The sequence below is a fragment of the Mytilus edulis genome, chromosome 4 (assembly GCF_963676685.1).
Source record: "Mytilus edulis chromosome 4, xbMytEdul2.2, whole genome shotgun sequence".
NCBI lineage: Eukaryota > Metazoa > Mollusca > Bivalvia > Mytilida > Mytilidae > Mytilus > Mytilus edulis.
In genome coordinates, this window is record NC_092347.1 from 59,059,083 (window position 1) to 59,071,486 (window position 12,404).

The 12,404-nt window shown below is 32.5% G+C and overlaps 2 protein-coding genes across 2 annotated transcripts; one reads left to right on the top strand and one right to left on the bottom strand.

The window, feature by feature from the left end:
* The first annotated feature begins 265 nt into the window (after positions 1–265).
* LOC139520083 (uncharacterized) lies at positions 266–4,739 on the top strand. Its single transcript, XM_071312506.1, has 6 exons — positions 266–535; positions 981–1,086; positions 2,406–2,636; positions 3,092–3,159; positions 3,715–3,796; positions 4,575–4,739. Exons 1-6 carry the CDS (start codon positions 462–464, stop codon positions 4,647–4,649), a joined length of 636 nt encoding a protein of 211 aa, XP_071168607.1. The 5' UTR covers positions 266–461; the 3' UTR covers positions 4,650–4,739.
* A 1,112-nt stretch (positions 4,740–5,851) lies between these two features.
* LOC139520084 (cell adhesion molecule 3-like) lies at positions 5,852–11,777 on the bottom strand. The gene is made up of 4 exons (XM_071312508.1): positions 11,529–11,777; positions 10,597–10,801; positions 8,037–8,075; positions 5,852–6,152 (listed from the first exon to the last, which is right to left on the bottom strand). The coding sequence occupies exons 1-4, from the start codon at positions 11,667–11,669 to the stop codon at positions 6,055–6,057; spliced, it is 483 nt and encodes a 160-aa protein (XP_071168609.1). The 5' UTR covers positions 11,670–11,777; the 3' UTR covers positions 5,852–6,054.
* Between the last annotated feature and the right edge of the window lie 627 nt (positions 11,778–12,404).

Here is a 12,404-nt window from a genome sequence, read left to right on the forward strand (position 1 = left end):
TAATGGCTGACCTTGCGGTAAGAGGTTTTGCTCATTGAAGAAGACCATACCGTGACCTTTATTTTTTTTAACTTCTATGTCTTTTGGACGCTTGTGGAGATTTATCTTATTGGCAATTATGCCACATCTTGTAATTTTTATTTTCATAAGAAATATGGTGGATAATATTCACATTGGCATTCATACCACATCTCCTTATTTAATTCATTATGAGCCTTATCACTATCATCTCAATTTGTAACATACCATTAGTTTTGTTTAACAGGAGGGTACGTCTACCAATCTTAAAGTTATGGGCGAAAGTAGTCTCGACGTCGTTCATATTGTTGTGTAACGTCCACCTGGAAGACGTCTTTATTGTGACGTCGGCCCTTCCCATTATTATCTTCTTTCCTTCACAACGACGTGAAAAGAAATACACGCAGATATTCAGCAAATTTTCGCAGAGAAAAATAATAGAAATGGAGACTACAGATGTCGCAATGACCATATATATTCCAAGGATGTACGGAATAGAATATGTGTTTGGTGGAATGTAAGTATTCTTTAAGAATTTAGTAGTCAATAAAAGAAGTAAGCTCAGTTTGTGAGTTGTAAATCCTTTGTTTTCGTGAGGGTAGGAGGTTTGTATAATTTTTTTAACCATAGGCTATATAAAAGCTGAATTGGTTTGTTTTCGTAAAATGTTTTGTTTTAAATTAGGCCGTTAGCTTTCTCAATTGTTTGATATTTTCATGTGGGGGGGGGGGGGGGGGGGGGGGCTTTTATAGCCGACCGTACGGTATGATTTTTTCTCATTGTTGAAGGCCCTTACGGTTGCCTATAATTGCATACATCCCCTCTATTTAAATTTTGGTGGATAGTTGTCTCATTGGCAATCATAGTACCACATCCTTATTTTTATATAATGGTTAGCCTGATAGAAATCTACAATTTCGTCAAATCATGTCATAAAAATGTTCTAACATTCTTTGTTGTAGGTTTGACAAAAAGATTGTCAAGCAATGTGACAAGAAGATCAAAGAAATGGAAAAGGAGATAAAAAGACACAATAAAATTTACAAAAAATTGCAGGATCAGCAAAAGGTAATAATCATATTAATTCCAATCAGCCAATACCCCTGAATAAATAAATAGATACAAATGTGAGATAAAATAAAACAGAAAAAGGAAATTAGACAAAAAGGGGGCCCTTTAAAGAGTTACTATGGAAAGGGTAAATAATGAAAGACACGACATTAATAAAATGACTAGACCTCTGGTGCCTGGTTTTCGAAAGTATCTTATGACTAAGACATGTCTTATGATGGTCTTATGATATGTCATAGTCGTAAGATATGTTTTCGAAAGTGTCTCAAGTTACGATATATCATAACTAGTGTCGAAAACTTAAGACACCTCGCGACATGACTTATGATGGTCTTATGACTATCAACTAAAATTTAATTACTTTTCAGGTATCATTTTATATTCATTACAATACAAATAATAGTTTTGTTGCCCATTTGTCTAAATAGCAAAGATTTATTCTTCTCCACTTTGCAATTAAATTTTGAATCTCCTACGACGTAAAATTTTGACTCCTTTTCGTACTCATGATTTTGTATAATAACTTAATATATTATTTCTTTCCTTATATAGTAATTTATTTACGTATTTGCACGGGCATTTCGGTAAGCGGGTACTTTATGTACCGAATCTTAAAAGTATTCACAATCAAATAACATTTCATGTATGACAATACATTTTTTTTACATAAACGCGTTCAAGATTTATCATACAAACAAACTAAAATTAAATTATCAACTCAGATTTTAAATCCTTTTCATATATAATTTCAGGTTCATTTTTATGGGTAAAAATAAAAGATTCGTTAATAATAAGAATGGTAATACTTATAATATTCATACTTATTATTCTTATATTTCTTTTTATAATTTTTTAATCATTATTTAAAATAAAAGAATGAAAATATATTCTAATACAGTTATAAGAGCATCATAGGTATGGCTATCTTAGGACAGCTTTGATTTGCATTCTATGACATATCATATGATAGTCATAAGATTTGTCCTAAGATATCATATCTTATGACATATCTTACGATACTTTCGAAAACCAGGCCCCTGTAAAATATTCTTGTAAAAATGTATGTAAAATTATAATAAATGCTTTAAATATAATTACAGAGGCGGAATTAGGGGGGCAGGCGGCCCGGGGCCCCCTTTTGGGAAACAAATTGGTTGCTTATATAGGGAATCACTGAAGCGAGACTGGAGCGGGCCCTCTCTGAGGCAGTCAGTTGGCCCCCACTTATGAAAATTTCTAGATCCGCCATTGAATTATTATTTGAGTCAGTTCTTAGAAATCCTTATTTTTGTTAATTTGAATAAATAACATTTCAGGTGTGTTGGCTTGCCAACAGAAAAGTTGCATACAAGTTGGATACTTCAAAGAAGATTAATGATTACAGAGTAGAAATAATTGTAAGTGCGCATGAAGAACGCACTACACAAAAAGCAATAAATAAAATTCAGAAACATCTTCAACAAACATTAAAGCAAGCAAAAAGGATGGAACAAAAGTACCAAGATCTTCTGGAACAGGAATCCAAAATAAGATCATCTGTCAAAAAGGTAAATATACAACATTATGATACAAAGCAGACACAAAAACCATCAATTCATTTGACTAAATAATTGGGAATTATAATACCAGAATTGTATTTAGCACGTCACTGTAGAGAAAGATACTAAACCCCAGCGACCGTTTCTAACACTTTGGCACAAATAAAGTTAGATAATCCTTAAATTCCACAACCGAAAAGGGTATTTTGACGCCGCTTGATTTTTACTGAACTGCCACTGAAAAATACTAGTATATCATGACAGGTTTTGGTGCTGATTACATGCAAAAGAAGTACAAAACTATTTTATTGCAGAGTACAGGATAATATCTATAAGAGTTATAGACTTAATAGTGTAATAGTTCAAGGTTAAGCAAACATTTTGCACAGATAAACAAAACTTTTATTTTTTCATTCACAATAGTTAATTTTTCTATTAATCTTTTTTCATTGTATTTGTTTAAGCTGGAACAGGACATAGCCAAAATGATTGAATTCCAAGTGAATGATAGGACACTTTCTCCAACGCATGTGTAAGTAATTTGCATATAAACTGGTGTCATGCCATATCTGTTAACTATCGTTGAAGCAAAAAAAGTTTGTTGATTTTTAAATTGTATTGTTGCTTTACTGTCGCTGGCACGATATGCATCAATGACAAACAATAAAAAAAGGTTTCAAAATAAGAATAACAAATGTCTGAGTCAGCAAACAAACAATACACGATAGTAGAAAAAATATCTCAAGTGCAAGAACTACATTTGTTAACTGCCTAACTGCAAACGCACATGTGTATCACAATATTACAACTTTTTGTTTGATAAATAAAGAAAGTAAATGGATGAGAGATAATATTAAAGGCAAAATGAAGAATAAAGATTCGACTATGTACAGGAAGAATAAGTCAGCATGCTTTACAGTGTAACCGAACATGAAGAATAAAGATTCGACTATGTACAGGAAGAATAAGTCAGCATGCTTTACAATGTAACCGAACATGAAGAATAAAGATTCGACTATGTGCAGGAAGAATAAGTCAGAATGCTTTACAATGTACAAAATTTAATGTATTTTTCATTTCATTTCAGTAATAGTAGTATACACACAATCATACCGATACAAACTGTTGTGCAAAGAATGAGTAGCAAATACCAGTTTACCATGCCTCAGGTTAGTTCATTTACTATATTCTTGAATTCTTGAGCATTTGACATGTAACTGGATGTAGAGTGTTTCAAGAGCTTTAAGAAAAATGTTGACTGTTGATATCAGAGTCAACATTAGATTAAGTCTATTATAAAATTACCCGATTCAAGATTTTACAAATCGAATTTCCTGTTTCATGCACATTTAGTGATTTGTGATTTCCATATGAATCTTTTATAAATTTACATCATACCAATGTATGCTTTGTATAGCAAATAATATAGAAACACTTTAACAGACAATAAAAATACTGACCTGATTGTTCATCTGCCACGGTCATCAACATTACCCCAGTGAGATTTGACAGGGTTACGTTTGTAAGCTTATATATAACAGATGGAATGAAATTGACAACTTGCAATATTAATTAATTGTTGTGCTTCTTAACTGTCCAGTAGAAACCATTACAGACATACTGACGACCATACACTATTAACGAATAGCAAGGTTCGACAGAGATGATTGACCGGGATAACAAGCAATAATAAAGGTCCGCCTCTAAAAATTAAGAATCTGTTACAAGAATTATCAAAATTATTGTTAGGAGTGCAATAACAATTATTCCACATGACGATTCTGCATTAGAAAAACATATTTCTCTGACTTCAAATGAGATATTGACTAAAGGCGCACAATTTCAATGATTAAATGAATTATTCAAATTAAACAATATACTTTTGCTGTATTTTTAGAGTCTTCAATTTTTGTTTATCGTTATATTTTTAAAAAAATTCATTTTCAGGAATTTAATGAAAAGAATGGGTGCTATGCAAGGTTGCCTGATTTTGAACTAATCAAGCGTGAATTCCGTAGATAAAGACATTATACAATATAACGTTTTGTAAATCACTTCTTGGGTTTGTTTTATTTCATGTTTTTATGAATAAATTATAATACATTTTTAGAATTCGTCATTTCACATTTAGTATGTTAATCTTCAGCTAATCGAGAGAGAGAAAAAAATGCAAACATGTTAGTTTTCTCGCTCGAATTGTCATTTCGGGGCCTTTAAAAACCGACTATTCCGAATTGGCGTAGCTCATTGTTGAAGGTCGTACGGTGCCCTATAGATGCTAATTTCTGTGTGATATGGTCTTTTGTGGAGAGTTGTCTCATTGACAATCATACCACATCTTTTTTTTATATAAACAACTAGAAAATCCAAGCAGCCTAAATCTCGTACATTGATTTCCTTTTTCCAAAGAAACAAAGAAAAATGACTCATTTACCAAAAGCACAAAGAAAGTCCACAAAACAAGACACATTCACAAAAGGTTGAGCAACAAGTGACGAACTGAGGAACTCGATTAGGTAGTTATTGTTCCTCTTGTAACAACCATCACGAAAAAACATAAAAATCTATCAATAAATAGTTCGTGTCTCAACGTTCGATTTTTACAAAATATATAAACCTTTGGTACATGTAATTTGTTTTTCCCTAGAGAATGGAAATATCACTTTATTAATTCCATGTGTCCGAAGCGTCGTCCTTGTTTTACCTTCATCCTTAATTTTATAGACAAATAAATGAAAGCCAATGAGGTACATGTATGCGACCTAAACACGCGAAGAGCTATATGAACAAAAAGGACCTTAGAGAAGTGGCCAAATCCAACTATAGGCAACTTTGTCGAAGAGAGTTAGAATCTTAGTTTCAGTATGTTTTCGGAATTTACGTAGAATTACGTTAAAGTTCGATTTTTTTGTCAGCACCGCAGCACTAATATATCAGAGTTGATGATACACTCTGGGGTTATAAGTCCACAAGCACGGATATCGAACTATGGCAAGTGGCAGTGAATTCCTTCTCTGTCGGTTTTTTCTAGGGGTGTTACACAGTATACGCAGATCATTATATATCGACAAAGATGAAAATGGCAATCATGAAATGGCACTAAAAAATTCGAAATTCTTCATTCGTATACTCGGTGTCACACAAGTTGGGTCTGGAGAGAAAGAGTAAAATTTACTTATGATAACTCAATTAAAGTGCCAACACAAAGAAGAAAAAAACGATGGTATTTATCTCTATAGGTCCACTTTTATTCACTATAAAGATTTGATACGATTTTAATGAGATTTGTATCTATCAAAGACAATAGGACATGCTAAAGAATATTTTCAAATCTATACTCTTAATACTAGATATTTGTAATACATTTGATTTCAGGAGAAAGTGCGTCGGAAACAAAGAAATTAATGTAATTGATGTATTTACACGTTCATCGCAATAATTGAGCAACTAGAAATGATAGTAATAAAATGGCACAAAAAACTTCGAAATTCTTCATTCGTAAACTCGGTGCCATACCAGTTGGATCTGGAAAGAAAGAGTAAAGTTTAATAATGGTAACTCAAATAAGTGTCAACACAATGAAGAAATAGTAGATATAAGCAGCCAAACAGTCGAAAGTAACACGTGCTTCACAGAATATGCGCTGTTATATATATATGTTTTTTCGGGTCGGTTTTGTATATCAAAGCTATATGCAACGTGTAGTAATAACTGCGTGTAAGTGAAACAATTAGCTTAAATTATATCGATTCAGTGTAATGGTTACAAAAGCGCAATTATTTGTTTACATTTTTAATACTGGCAAGTAAGATGGTACTCAGAAAAGAATCCTATATGGCTTCTGATTGGATGATACGGGATTGGAATTACATTTAATCGAAAGATTATCCAATTAGGTTTAAAAAAATGCAGAGAATTGTATTCACATTTTACAAAGTATAGAAAAGATCTTCAATTTCTACACATCGGAGCCATTAAAAATATACCTTTTTCATTCGGCGAAAATTAGACGATCTTTTTCAATTGCATTTTAAGTAAATTTTTGCCGCATGGCCATAATGTATTTTTTTTGGGTTGTAATGCAACATTGACATTTCTAGTAACAAGAACTGCTACCCGTGTTTCCCTAGTTTGTGTAGTCTTTGAGTAAAAAGATACGGAACACCAGTGGTACCCTATGGAAAATGCATTACGAATAATTGCGCTCTTGTAACCTTGGCGTATTTTTCATAACAGAGTTATTCCTCTTTGCTCACTTCGTTCTCTCTATGACAAACGAGCCAGCCAATACATTGTATTGTTGGTTTTTTTCTTTTCATTAGTAGGCAGAGTTTATAAAGCTATTAAATTTGTATCAATTGTTTTCAGGCAAAAAAGAAATTGGCATGCATGTTTTGCAAGGTAATAAATATAGTCAAACACACAATATCGTACGTTCCCCTTGGTGTTCCGCCGTTCCATGATTATACAATCGGATTTTGCATTTATTTATTTGATATGTCTAGTGTGTTATATTCAGGAATACTGCTATTCAAATTTGATAATTTCACATTTTCACATTTGTTTTATTTCTCACAACACCATTGACAATAATCCGTGACAATTTGAAGACCTTCTGAAGGGCAATTAGTTCCTAAGTATAACCAATCTTACGGCTCATGATTATAACAGCAGAGGTAATAAATGGTATATATGGTAATTAATGAGAAAAAGAGTGCAGGATTGCGACTTCATCTTTTATACGTCAAATGTATATTAGTGATATAGCAAATAGACAGAGTATTATTGTCAAATGTTGTTATAGTATAGATCATTTGCTACATGAAATATCTTTACCCTTAATGAAATGGTTATTGTTATCATAAGGCAGCTGTGGCGTTCCATAGATGACGACGGATATGTTCCAATTGTAACCTTTATCCCGTCACAATATATTTTTACATCGAAGGTAACCTACTAAATTAGACTCACCACCGGGTCTGTACTCAAATTAGCCACATATGGAGAAGAATATTAAGTTACCCATCCACAGCATTTAGGATCACCATCGGCTTTATGTAGGATTCGTGTTGCTCAATCTTTAGTTTTCTATGTTGTGTTTTGTAAACTGTTTTCTGATAATTTTTCGTATTTTTTTGGGGCCATGGCATTGTAAGCTCGTATTCGACTTATGAGAATTATAGTCACTATTCCTTTGGTATCTTCCGTCTACCCCCTTCACAGGTTACGTCGCAGATTTGTATAACTCCACAGAAAGATTGTACATACATAATGGAGTTCTAAACTTATATTAGGAAATCACTGTAGCAATGTTTGACCAGAACTTTAAATTTTCAAATGCATGTCAACTAATCGATTAGTGTAGCATATTCGTCAAATAAAATATATATATAAAATAACTACTGTTACCTGTTTGTGTTGGAGAATTTGTCGATGTTGATAGTGTATCTATTGTTCATGGCATAGTCGTTGTTGGTAAAAGAAATATATGAAAAGAAACAAAATGAATCAAAACGAATCCTAACAATTCATCCCTTTATTGAATGTTGACATGAAGAAAACTGTTTATCAAATAAATAATGAATTGTATATCACTTATTTTTTTCTCTCCAGAAAACGTAATTGATTAGTGTCTGACTGGGCAATTTAAATGACAGGATCAGATTACACGACAAAGAGCCTAGAGTCCCTCTATGCCCCCCCCCCCCCCCCCAAAAAAAAAACAAAGAAAAAATCTATGCAAGAACATCCTGAACGAATAAATCTTCAAAGCAAGAACACTTTCCACTTTCATCAGCTAAGAGACGGCTAGCTTTTTTTAGAAAAGCTATTACTTGTTTGTTCCGTATACTTAAATTATCGTGGAAATTTCTTCAACATCCAGAAAAAAAAGGAAAATTGACATTTGTTTAATGATTATACATATATAGTTCGTGTATACGAGATACAATGAGAAAATAAATGAACGAATAAGGAAAATGAAAGGAAAATTAATGTTTTGATAAGATTAAAACATTTATCGGGTTTATCTCACCGAATAGAGAAATAAACTTCCCGAAGTTCAGTCTTTGCCTGGGAAAAAAATGCTTTACGTATTATGGAAGGTGCTAACGATGTTCTAGGCAAAGAACAACAATTAGATGCTTTTCCTTTGATTGTTTACTTATATATCTACTATGTCAGTGTAATATTTTTTGTCATACTAGTAAATGTTCAATCAATGTAATGTGTATCACATAGTTTTGATAACTGTTTATCAGTGGCGTAGCTAGGTCATTTTTACGTGTACGCCCGAACCTCGATGAGGGGCCTGAAGGAAAAAAGAATCGTACAATAACAATATGTCACCCGACCTCCGTCAGGGTGACATAACTTATTTCAGCTGATCTATTGATTGTTATCCCTTATATCCAATTTATCACAAATAAATCGAAATATTTATATTTTTCCGTGTTTTGTTTCAATCAGATATTAATCAAAATTGATAAATGGATTCATTTGTGTAGTACAGTGGCAAATTCAAAAGGAACACATAATTTAATAAGCATATGTCTTACTGAATAGATAAGAATGACCAACAGAATGACAGAACAAAGAAATATAAAAATGATGACCCCCAAACTTCCATGTTGCCCCAAATCCAGACCCTTATATCACTGTGACGGATTGTTTTGTTTAATACATTTAACTGTTTTTGTCTTCAAAAAGAATATTTTATTTGTGTACAAAGTGTTGTTAATATATGTAATGAACAATATATACCATGCCCTCTTAGCCGAAGTCGTATCAATTTCAATGAAAACAAGTATTTGAAAGCTTGCCTCCCTGTGCAATATGTTATTAAACGGTGGCCAGATCGTCTGATTTAAATTGCGCAAAGATAACACTGCTGAAGTCGGTATATAACTGAATAATGAACGAAAACAATTTTGCTTTAGAAATTAACCATGAAAAAAAAATATCAAGAAAGTTTAATTAAATTCGACCAAGGAGGCTATGATTCGACGAAGGTTTAAAAAAGTAATTGATATGAAATTTTTTTGTTAACCTTAGACTGTAAATGCAAAAGAAATTCCTTTTATCCATAAAATACGATAAAACTCGTCATATAATTTCGTCATTATGCTCTCGTTTGACCATAAATATATAAAAAGAAGATGTGGTATGATTGCCAATGAGACAACTCTCCACAAGAGACCAAATAACAGTTTTTGTCCAGCTACCGTAAAATTTTATGAATGTTTAACAACGTTATTGATATCTTCAAAATTTAACCACGTAATAAACATACATGTACATAGTTATATTAATGGCTCCGCCGACGAAATTTAGGACCGAAATGTCTCGCTTTCGCGACATAAATGTCAATGGCTCGACAAAAAATGCAAACCACTTATCGAATCTTAGCACATAATGAATTCCTTTAAAAAAAAAAAGTGAGTATAAAATTCACGGTATAGATTTAGACTTTGACAGAAAAATTATCAAATTTATATTATGATACTAATCTTGGTCACTTTTATTCGCAATTACAAGCCATTGAAGAAAGACTTTAGAAGGTTGATGTACTGTTAACCAATTCTTTCATTTTTATTTAGATGAAAATATTTTTTTTACCAAATTCAAGTGTACGCCCGGGCGTTTTGACGTAAACGTAGCTACGCGCATGTTTATTATTATCTGTAAGAAATATCAAGGAGTTAAATATTCTGTGTAAATACATTTATGAGGCAGAGAAAATTCGTAACACTTGATTGTTTGTTTATATGTACCTCTTTTACCAATGTAAATTGTATGCAAAACTCCGCTATATGTTAGAAATAGTTTACATTATGACATTAATGCTGTATATGTATATGTAAACTGTATAATTTGTGTATCTTTTAAATCATAGTATGAGCTATACTTGCTTACGGAATAAAGTATTATTATTATTTATGGATTTGCAATACAGTATCCGTAACCTTACCTTTAACAATTAACTTTACTTTTGAAACTTGAGGGGGTGTCGATTCTACTTTACAGGTATAATCTCCGGCGTCACTCAGTTTTACTCTGGTTATGTGTAGCTTCCAGACATTTGCATAAGGTTGTTCTATATAAATTCGTGAATCTGTTGTTACATTACGTTTCCCAATGGTTAGAGGACTTCCTGAAGGTCCGACCCATATAACCTGATGATGATACCAAACGAAAAAAGTAGAAAGTAATAACACTGAAAATCTTGCAATATATTGGAAATAATTGAATATCTAAATGTTTATGTACGTTAGAATTCAAGTTCATGTAGCCTGCATGAGGAGTATTGCAGATTTTGTTTGAACTAGCAATACGCGTTTTTGAAGACAATAGGAAGGAATTAAAAAGGGGTCTTAGTAGTTAATTTATTGTGATCTTAAGAGTCTGAAGTTAAAGCTCAATGCGAGGTATGTTTGACCCCGATCTTAATTATTGCCAGTTTTCCTTCTAAATACCAGTGGCACTCTCTTGATTCCTCCACACATAGAAACTGGTATCCATTATAGCCAAAATAGTAAAAGGTGGTATTTTACAATAGCTAATAATAATAATTTGATTGAAAAAGACTCGGACAAAAACAATACCCCCTCTTGAAGTTAAATGATTGCACCCTTAAAACTGCTTATATTGCATATATATGACGTGTCGAACGAACGTCTGTGAGCATTGAACCCTCTCTAATCTTGAATGCTAACTTTTTTTTATCAGCATTTGATGTGAAGAAAACGTACATTTTTTTATAGATTATATATGACTACGGATTTATATACTAGTAAGACAAATATTTCTATACAAATCCTTGATATGACATACTTTTTTACACACATGAATATATATGATATATATGTAAAACGTTATTTTTATGTTAAGAAAAAAACTGACCTCTTTACTGTTATCTAAATTCTTGACATGACATGTCAATGCAGTTGCAAGTCCAGGTGTGACCGTCACAGTATTAACATATTGTTGTGCACTAGATGGATATAAAGCAACGAGAAACAAAACACCGCCCAAAACATTCATTTTTTCATTAAAATATTAAATAAAAGTATGTTAAATCAGTTCGTGATCTAATCCATTTCTTACATGCTCTAGCGGTGTAGCACATATCATGTTATCATGACGTAGAAATACAACAGGCAGTTTTATTGTTGATAATTCGTCTGCAACCATTACAGCGACAACCTACTGACATTTTTCTTCGTCTGTGAATAAACGATGTAATTATTCTTTTCACATTTTATTTATATACAAATTAGATAAAAGGCTAAACCACACGCGAAGGATGTACGGTTATGGATGTGACCAACAAGTTTTTGGATTGATCTGGCCCAGTTTTTCCCTCTCTTTTGTATTCTATTAAAGTTTTTGTAAGATCGCACGAATATGTCACAATGACCAATACTCATGATAATCAAGTGTTTACATGGAAAAGCATTTACAGTTTTGGAAAATTTCTCGTTTCCTTCCTTTTTCAGATATTCACATGAAGAACAAAAACAAAGTCATCCGGTCATCTTCAATGCAAAAAAATCCCTCTCAACATTTCCTGTTGACTTTACATTTAGTCAACTAAAACTAAACCCGACTAAAATCACTGTACTTACATGTATGATTCGATGAAGAAAAGTATGTTTACGCCCCACCGTCATTGGAAAAGGGGGGGGGGATTACGTGTTATCCTTGTCTGTCGGTACTTCCGTCCGTCCCGAAATTGGTATCCGTTATATCTCACTTTAGTTTGCCTCAACAAAATGT